Source organism: Pituophis catenifer, unplaced genomic scaffold (assembly GCF_029215685.1).
Source record: "Pituophis catenifer annectens isolate HBS135680 unplaced genomic scaffold, rPitCat1.0.hap2 SCAF_3, whole genome shotgun sequence".
Classification (NCBI taxonomy): domain Eukaryota; kingdom Metazoa; phylum Chordata; class Lepidosauria; order Squamata; family Colubridae; genus Pituophis; species Pituophis catenifer.
Window position 1 is genome coordinate 76,786,931 of NW_027256883.1, and position 10,157 is coordinate 76,797,087.

The 10,157-nt window shown below is 41.7% G+C and overlaps 1 protein-coding gene across 2 annotated transcripts in view; it reads right to left on the bottom strand.

Moving 5' to 3' along the window:
• Window positions 1-9,690, bottom strand: part of LOC139316024 (glutamate decarboxylase 1-like) — a 35,526-nt gene extending 25,836 nt beyond the window's left edge. The window contains exons 1-3 of one of the 2 annotated variants that reach the window (XM_070942570.1): window positions 9,660-9,690; window positions 1,221-1,355; window positions 352-594 (exon numbers count right to left, since the gene is read on the bottom strand). In XM_070942570.1, coding sequence (XP_070798671.1) covers window positions 352-594; window positions 1,221-1,355; window positions 9,660-9,690 — 409 coding nt within the window. Of the gene's footprint in view, window positions 1-351; window positions 634-1,220; window positions 1,356-9,659 lie in introns of both variants that reach the window. The other variant, XM_070942569.1, reaches the window with a different exon arrangement.
• Window positions 9,691-10,157: the final 467 nt, after the last annotated feature.

Sequence of the window (10,157 nt, forward strand, 5' to 3'; positions counted from 1 at the left end):
TCTGAGAGATGCATCCAAGAAAGAATAGTGTCAAAAATTATACAGTCCATGAAAGTATGTGCTGTGGAGATTTATATTTTAAATGTCTGCATCAGAAAAGTTTAAAATCATAAAATCTAGCATCAGGAAAGGCAAAAGACCCTCTCCCCCCAAAATTATAATCTCTATAGAGAATTAGCATTTGCAGACATTTGTTAATGCATGAAAAGTAATGGAATTAGCTTAGTTAGTAAAATCCTCAGAACCTGCTTGGTCAGGGTGGAACAAGGCAATTGTGTGCACAAGATACCTGAGGGCCACAAGATTAGGGAACAGATGATTATACTGAAATAAATATATATTATTAGTTACCTGTTTTAACACCATATTTCAAGGTGTCCCTGCAGTCTACAAGAATTTGCTCCAGAGGTTCAGGGTGATCAGAGAGTTCCAAATTGAAGCCTTCTAGCCCTTCCAGAAGCTGATGTGGATGGTGGAAATCAAGCACTTTGCTCTTTCTGTCAACAGCCTTTTTGATATAACTGAAGATAATATCGACTACTTCATGAAGAAAATGTTTGGTGCATTCCTCACCATTCCAAGCTGGCAACAAATCTAAGGAAACAGCCCCCAATATAAAATAACATGATGGAACTGAAACAAAGAATTGCCACGCAATTGGAGGACTCTTTCATAATTGTACTTCTCCAACTGGATAGAAAGAACAAAGTTCTCCTAGTTCTTTCACTTGTTTCTTGGCTTTATAAAAAGATAAGGCACTTTTCCAAATAAACCCATTAAATTAAAAATGTTAAGCCATTTCCTGAGAATCATAGGCCAAAAGATCTGATAAACAGACAATTTTACTGAGAGTGATACCCTACACCAGTAGTGGGTTGCAAATCCCGTCGCTACCAGTTCCTCATGGACGTGCACGTGCTCACACGTGCTCACAATGCTTATGTGCATGCACAGAAGCATCTGTGTGGGTGGTCACAGCCTCCCACCACCGCCGCTACCAATTTACCCAATCCGGGGTGAACCGGTAGCAACCCACCACTGCCCTACAGAGATTAAGAAAATAAATAAACTAGTCAAGCAAAAATGTATTCTCTTTAGAAAAAAACAAAGCCATTGAAATTTCCCTTACATGTTAACATGTATCCTTTCAAACACAGAAACTGAAAAATTGAAAAACGCACAAATTGAAAAACTTATCTTTAAATAAATGTTAGTATTACCTGACCCATATATGTTTGAAAAATTTGTTTCAAAGTTTTGAAAAGCAGATTTTTTTTCTTTCTCTTCACATTCTCCATGGAAAGTAGAAATATGTTTGGATTTTTGTTGGTGAGGTTCTGAATGGGCCGGCCCATCTGGGAAAGTAACACAAGAATAATCATCTTTTTAAAAGTATCATACCAATGTTTGAGTAGCAGGTAGAAGATCTTAGATGATTAACTGTCACACCTAAAGGTTGTAATAACTGCCCTAAAAGGTAGCCTCAAACAGGAATACAGAATTTTAGGAGCAAAAATAAAATAACTGATGTATTTATCATCTTCTTCCTCTGACATTTTTATATGCTTTGGTACATGGTCTTAAAAGGTTGATAGCTTTGATTATATTCTAATGATCAGTCTTCTAGAGTTGGAGCATGTGACTCCCTTTTCATCTCCAGCATTTTATTTTCTTTCTTTGGCTTATCATTTCAACTATTTTTTTTAATCTTCAGCCGTAAATGTGATTCGTAGACTTGAATATGCTGTATTTACAATTTTCATGTCCATTGTGAGATTAGGTCCATGGACAGAGAGAACAGAGCAAGGTATGCTGGTCCCACGTTTCTCCTGCTCAGCTTTATTATTATGTACAACTTGGTTTCAGAAGACTCTGGCTAGCAGAGAGACCGTAGTGTTCTGACCTAGGCTCCCTGAGACAGTAAAAAGCACATAATTAGTCCTCAAAACCTCTTTTTATTTTAATGGCTGTGAATTGAAATAATGTTGGAAGGGTTGGGGTGGGGGCACTGTTCTACAGTGGTTCTCCTCCTTTCTCTCTGACCGGTCGCAGTCTGTGTTGACAGGGGGGCAGAGGTCGACCCCGAGGCCCCTTATATGTGGGGTGCCACAAGGCTCGGTCCTCTCGCCCCTTCTATTCAACATTTATGTGAAGCCGCTGGGTGAGATCATCCGTGGTTTTGGGGTGAAGTACCATCAGTATGCTGATGACACCCAGTTGTACATCTCCACCCCAGACCACCCCAATGATGCCCTCGAGGTGATGTCCCGGTGCCTGGAGGCCATACGGATCTGGATGGGGAGGAACAAACTCAGACTCAACCCATCCAAGACCGAGTGGCTGTGGTTTCCGTCGTCCAGATATAGTCAGTTGGCGCCATCTCTGACTATTGGGGGCGAGTCGTTGGCCCCCACAGATGGGGTTCGCAACTTGGGCATCCTCCTGGACTCACGGCTGTCTTTTGAAGAGCATATGACGGCCGTAGCCAGGAGGACTTTTTATCAGGTTCGCCTGATTCGCCAGTTGCATCCCTTTCTGGATCGGGACTCGTTACGCACGGTCACTCACGCCCTTGTCACCTCACGCCTGGATTATTGTAATGCTCTCTACATGGAGCTCCCCTTGAGAAGCACCCGAAGGCTCCAACTGGTCCAGAATGTGGCCGCGCGGGTGGTAATGGGAGCAATGTGGCACTCTCATGTAACCCCCCTCCTGCGTGAGCTGTACTGGCTCCCAGTGGTCTTCCGGGTGCGCTTCAAGGTTTTGGTTACTATCTTTAGAGCGCTCCATGGCTCAGGACCAGGGTACTTATGAGACCGCCTCCTGCCACCAATAGCCTCTCACCGACCAGTTCGCTCCCATAGAGAGGGACTCCTCAGGGTGCCGTCGGCCAAACAATGTCGACTGATGGCCCCCAGGGGGAGAGCCTTTTCTGTGGGGGCACCTACCATCTGGAACGGGCTTCCCCCGGAGTTACGAAACATCCAAGACTTACGCATATTCTGCCGTGCCCTGAAAACATTTCTATTCCAACAAGCTGGTCTGGCCTAACTCTCCCTTTTTAATTGGCTTTTAAACTGGCTTTTAAATTGGGTTTTAAACCTCTTTAGATAAATTTGGATGTTTTTAATCTTTGAGCCTAAATTACTTAATCTGTTTCTTAATAGTTTTTAACTTCTATATGTATTTGTATTTATTATGGCTGTTCACTGCCCTGAGTCCTTCGGGAGTAGGGCGGTATACAAATATGAAAAATAAATAAATAAATAAATAAATTATTATTCATTCACAGCCCGTAATGGGTCACAAAGAGTTGGTAAAGAGCCTGACAGAAGTCTGGCTACAGTCCTTTGGGATAAAGCTAATAAGTACCCACCTTTATCTCCCTTGACCCGCTGCCAAAGACCTAATTGGCAATTAGCTTTGCAAGGCCACACGGAGCACAGACTCAAAACGGAGCTTCAGAATTTAAACTGAACAGAATGAACAACGTTGCTTCCTGCAAAGGCTCACATGCGATTGCTCGTCCTTTATGGCTTATGGGAGGGGCCAATCATCTTCAAGCCCTACTCCCGAATCGTCCCTTTTGTTTTAATTGTTCTTGCCTTCTGGCAGCTCTGTGCATGCGCACACTGGGAACAGGCTCCCCCTGTTTCTCTGTCTTGCTGATGTCTGACTCTGGAGGCTCTGGCAACTCGGCTGCCAGCTCTGCAGGTCGCCGGCAGACCACAACACATAGCCCCTCTACAGAGTTCTATGTCAAATAGCAGTGATGGCTAACCTTTCCTGAACCGAGTGGCCAAAGCACGTGCACGTGTGTGCAAATGCAAGCATGTGCACCCGAACCCCCAAAATGCAATGTGTGCAGGCCCCAGTGCATGCGCCCCACCCCCCACCCCATGCGCAAGCAGCTCCCACATCCACCCCACCCCGTGCATGTGTGGACTCCCCACACATGCCCCACCCCCTGCACATGCACCACACACCCCCGCATGCGCTTGCAGCCCCACACACCCCATTCCATGCATATGTGCACCCCCACACATGCCCCACACTCCGCACATGCATTCATGGTCCCCCGCACATACCCCACCCTTGCACATATGCGGCAGAGACCCGAAGACCAGCTGGCTGGCACGAGGCGTGCATGCATGTACAGCAGAGCTGAACTGAGGTGACGGCTTGCATGCCATCAGGGTCATATAGGAAACTTGCAGTCTATTGGAGTAAGCAGCCATAATAAATTTAATGTAAATAAATAAATAGTGAACATCAGGACTAGGTTCTCTATACATCACAGCAAAAATGAATATCCTAAAAGAGTTATTGCCTTTATTTCTGGTTTCTGATTTCCTTACATTTTGATTCTTTTTTTCCTGTCTTGGTTTCTGTAGGTTCAAAGTAAGCCTATAAATCAATTAGTTCCTGAAATATTAGTTATTCATATGTAATTGTGTTTTTTTAAGCTTGAACATAAACTTGTGGATAGGTTACATACATTCCTGTTCATAAATCTATGTGCACTTCAAGAGTTTTCTGAGTAATCTCTTATTTGTTGATGTGTATGACTTCCAGTCAGAATTCAGCCAACTGATGTCCCCACTACAGTGAATTATAATTATTTAATTAAACACCGCAGGGGTGAAATCCAGCAGATTCTGACAGGTTCTGGAGAACTGGTAGCGGAAATTTTGAGCAGTTCGGAGAACTGGCAAATACAACCTCTGGCTGGCCTCAGAGTGGGGTGGGAATGGAGATTTTGTAATATCCTTCCCAGGGGTGGGTTCTAAAATTTTTTACTACTGGTTCTGTGGGCGTGGCTTATTTTGTGGGCATGGCTTGGTGGGGGGGTAATGTGACTGGGTGGGTATGGCCAACTTTTTTTTTTTTTTACTTTTAAAAGCATTTTTCTACAACCTTAAGAGGTTGCAGAAAAAAATGCTTTTAGAAGCTTCTGACGATTAGGCAACTCAGCTGGGATCACCAGAGGCTTTTAAAGGCATTTTTTTCCTACAATCTCTTCGGCAGAAGAGGCTGTAGAAAAGAATGCTTTTAAAAGCCTCTGATGATCCCAGCTGAGCCGGGCAATCATCAGAGGCTTTTTTTTTACTTTTAAAAGCATTTATTTGGCCGAAGAGGTTGGAGAAAAAATGCTTTTAAAAGTTAAAAAAAAAAAAACTTTTATAAGGTGGGCAGGGTAAGTGAGTGGTGACCAGGCCGGGGACCGGTTCAGGGACGTGGCCAGCCAATGTTATTACCGGTTCTCCGAACTACTACAAATTTTTACTACCAGTTCTTGCTAACCAATGCGAACCAGGAGCAATCCATCACTGATCCTTCCCCTGGAGTGGGGTGGGAATGGAGATTTTGCAGTATTGTTTCCCTCCCATGCCCACCAAGCCACACCCACCAAGCCAGACCATGCCCACCAAGCAATACCCACAGAATCGGTAGTAAAAAAATTTGGATTTCACCACTGAAACATCCTTAACTGAAGGATTTAACTTTTACATTTATAATTTCCAAATAAATATAGTCATTTCTAGGTTGCTCTATTCTTCATAACACCTTTACCTAACATATAGCTATACCAGTGATGGCTAACCTTTTTGCCATCGCGTGCCAGGAGGCTGGTTGCATGCATGCATGCCCACATCCATAATTCTATCTGCTCGGCCCCTGTGCATGTGCGTGCAACCCTCCCATTCCCTCCCACTGCTGGCACGGGATGGCCCGGTAGGCCAATTTTTCTCTCTCATCAGGCTCCAGAACTTTGATAGGAGTCTGGGGAGGGTGAAAATGGCCTCCCCCCCCACCCCTGGAGGTCCTCCAGAGGCCGGAAACGGCCCATTTGCAAACTTCCGGTTGGATCGGAAGGCCCATTTTTTTGCTGTCTGCAGGCGCCAGAGCCTTTCTAGGAGTCTGCGGAGGGCGAAAACAGCCTTCCCCACCACCCCCTGAGGCCCTCCGGAGGCAGGAAACAGCCTGTTTCCCTACTTCTGGTGGGCCCAAAAGGTCTGAAAATCAGGTGGCCAGCGTGCACATGCGCGCCAGAGCTGAACTCATGTGCCACGATATGGCTATGCGTGCCACCTGTGGCACACATCCATAGGTTCGCCATCACAGAGCTATACTGTATTGAAAATCATAAGAATTGTTAGATCTTCATCATGTACTTGTACAAATCCACACACCTCTAACTGCATGTGTGAAAGAGATTTAATCTTCTTCTCTTTGGTCTGATGTTACTGAAAATAATAACCACTCATAGCACAGGTGCAAAACATAGAAAATGCCCTGGTTTCTTTAATTTGAAAGAGCATTGGTAAAGCATTGGTAAAGATATTTGATTTGAACTGAATTTCAGCTTAAAAATCAATCAATGAGACTTTGGTGGGTACTTTCAGCAGCTAGATATAATGCCAATGATGATTTGGAAAGAAATAAACATTGACAGAGGTGATGTTCTGCCCATCTTTATTATTATATGGCTGTGCTTCAGTCTGAAACAATATTTGCTTTTTAAACAATTATTTGAAGAAAACATATTCAATGTGACTGCAAATGTTTAATATGCCAATTTATTTTGTGACACAGAACACCATATTTAATATGCACAAAGGAAAACCAGCTTAAATATCAGATTTCCTAAATGTAAGTACAGTCTTATAGAATTTCATCTCATGAAATTCTTATGCTTTGGTAGACTGAAACCTCTGCTAAATTTTCAGTGTTCAGAGGAAATTTTAATTTGATTAAAGATAAACTGAAAAATATAGAGAACAAATCATTATATTGTGGAGGTGTAAACCCCACAGTATGACAAAGATTAAAATGATGTCACCATGCAAGCACTAAATTGCATAAGTGTTCTGGGTTTATGGCATTCAAAGAAAAGACTAAGCATGTCTTCTCTGCTTTCCTTTGTTCTATATTTCCACCTTTTCTTTTCAGTGTTTAAAATAAATACAGGACCAAACCCCAATAACTGTTTTCATTCCCCAAATTATATAATCAAATCCACCACCAACAAAACACAATGCTTTCTTTAGAACGTGTGAGATTTTTTTTTTAATGGGTGGGGGAAATGGTGAGGCACACAAAGCAAGACAAAGACCAATCCTACCTTAGTATTTTGACATCCAAGCCTATTATTTTAAAACGTTCCTACTTCCTTCTCCTTGCATGCCTTAAACATTCTTGCAGTTTTAAAGGCCTATCAAATATTTCCCACGCATTTGTGTGCAATCTATGGCTTTGCTTATCCTACCTCATTTTACTTTGTTCCTATGCTCATTCTCTGCTATGAGCATAGGAACACCTGCTACTTCCTTAATTATTCTTGCAGGTTTCCAATGATGCCACTACAGTAGAAATTTTGGTCTCTGTGCTCTACCTTCACTATTTTCCTTTCAAAATGATGCATTTGCAACTATCTGCATTTCCTATTTGATCCAGCATGATTCATCCATCAGTTCTGAAGTGCCAGAATGCATCACCTGACTATTTGCCCTTCTACAGAAATCAAGGTGGACACAATGTCTGCCAATGTTTTCTTACTTTACCTCAGAACTAATGTTTTTCACTTTCTGATAGAAGAAGGGATGACAACTGGTTTGTCTGCTACGTTTCACTGAGTATAAACAATGGACTAGTATGTGTTGTTGAAGAAACACACCACCTCTTCCTTTTTGCTCCGATGCACAACCATTTTATTTGGGCTTGAACTAAATGCACTGCTCAGAAGGAATAATACACACTATCTAAAATTCAAATTTTTGTATTTTCCCAAGTTTGGGTCCATAACCTTTCCTGCAGGGATTGTTGTACTAGCATTCCACTTGTATGGTGTTGTCTTCTGGTTTATCTGTCTTTACTTTCTAGTTATGGTCTTGGGTGTTATGTCATCTGAGTACCAACTGATTGGTACATCTTCCAAGAGCTGTGATTCCCCTTACTAATACTTTAGTAAGGAGAATCCTGAGGAATCCTGAAAAGTACCACATTGTGATCATCTTGGATCCAAAGTATTTAAGGGTCTTCTTAGTTTCCTTAATTGTACCTAGAAGCAAATCATAGGTTTTATAGTCATGCATTTTCCTGCATTAGTGTCAGCCTTCCCAGGTAGATTAGACAGGAAAGTTGAACTGATAAGCTACTACTACAGTCATGTTGGGAACAACAAAGCACATCTGGGTTGAAAGGATAGAACAGTGACACCACCGTTGTCCAGGAGATGCCCAGTTGGGGATCATTTCATATCACCATTAAATTGCCCACCAACGTGGTACCTATCTATCTGCTCGCAGTCATCCAATTTTAGACTGCTGGATTGTCAGGAGATGGAGTATGTGTCAGGAGCTGATTCTATCTTGTGCCACCAACCAGGTCTCGAACATAGGCCTGCCAATTCATCAGCCCAGAATCCTAACTGTGAGCCACTGTGCTCCTTTTCTAATGAGCTAATTCTACTTTATTGTAGAACAGAACCATTAACAGAACCTTTCAAATCTGGAAGTACAAATCTTCAGCCTGATAGGTTAGGCAGGATACTTTCTGAATTCCTTTCTCTGTCCACTATGCAGCTGTGGGAACAGCCTCCCATCTGATCATTCTCTATGAAGCGTGTGTCCCCCTGTCCCAAATTTCCCAAGACCATTCCCACGTATCATTACATCTAGAGACCCAGATTGGAATAGTGGTTAAGGCTCCAGTGTAGAAACCAAAAGACTAGTTTTAGTCCTGCCTTAGGCATAAGTGCATCTTGAACTAGCCATTCCTAACCATCATCCCTAAGAGGCAGGCAAGGGGAAACCAGTTCTGGAAAACTATGCCCAGAAAACTGCAGGGACTTTTTCAAGCAAACCAGGTGTCAGGTGTCAACACTGGTGCCAGGTGTCAGTACTGACTTGAAGGTACAAAACAAACAAGCAGACAAAACCCTACAAAAACACACCTTCCTTCATTACTTCTAAGAGCACATCAGTTTCTTACTAGCTTACAGTACATCTGCACCACCATATTGCAACAATGAATCTACTGGCAAATGAAAACCGCAAATGGTTGCTTGGAAAAGTGAAATTATCATCTGAAAAACAAAAACAGAATACTGTTTTCCTTTTTAATCAAAAGCACATGTCCAAGATTCAGAATAAAGCAGGTGAAAAAGTCATGTGAAAAGTGAAGTTATGAAGTTCCATCATGAGACTCTAAACATACTTAAGCTTCAAGAAGGTTTCTTTGGTTATTTTTTAAAAAATAAACTAATGTATTTGAATTTTTTTTTAAAAAAAAAAAAATCTCTTCTAACTCCCCAGGAAAGAAAAGAAAAAGGGTTTTAAGATTTAAGTATTTCTTTTCCAGCACACATTTTTTTTTCATAAAACCCACAAATGAATTACATGGGTCGTTTTGAGATGCCCACAGAAATACAAGTTTTACCTGCAAGAACTTTTTCTTCCCTTCTTACAGGTATTTTCCCATAGAGATCTTCCAACTGTCATCCATCTCAAAACTATCATCCATCTCCCCCATTCCCAAGATCTTGATCAGTTGCAGAGCAAACTAAAGCTGTTTTCTATTTTTGGAACTCTGGAAGAGCTAGGATATTTTTGGAAGGATGGGGGTAGATGATGAGACAATAATACCTTTAGACTTACTTGTTGTATGGGTAATCATCTGGAAATCCATCTGCTTTCCTCTGAATTATCATGCACCACCGAGTAATATCCACAATACTAAAAGCAAAAAAGACAAGAAAAAATTGTAGCAATAGAACTGAACATAAGTGTTCACAAATGTACGTCTTGCTGAACTTATTTATTTTATTACGGAGCACATAGTTTTATATTTCTAGACTGCTCAGTGCTTCTGGGCGTTCCACTACATGATTGGAAAATGGGTGGAGACAAAAGTTTCAGATTTAATTTATAAGGATCTTTTTTTTTAAAGAGACATTGTTGGTTTTATGACTATAGCCATTTGTTCATTCTTATTCAAGTTCAGCAAACTGAACAAGAACTGATAGGAAAAAAATACATAGCCATTTATTTGACTTGCTCTTCTTTTTCCCTATCTTCCTTGAACAAACTTTTTCATGAAAAGAAGTTTTTATGAAAAGAGGTTTTTGAAAAGAATGTGCTGTTGGCTGAATCAGG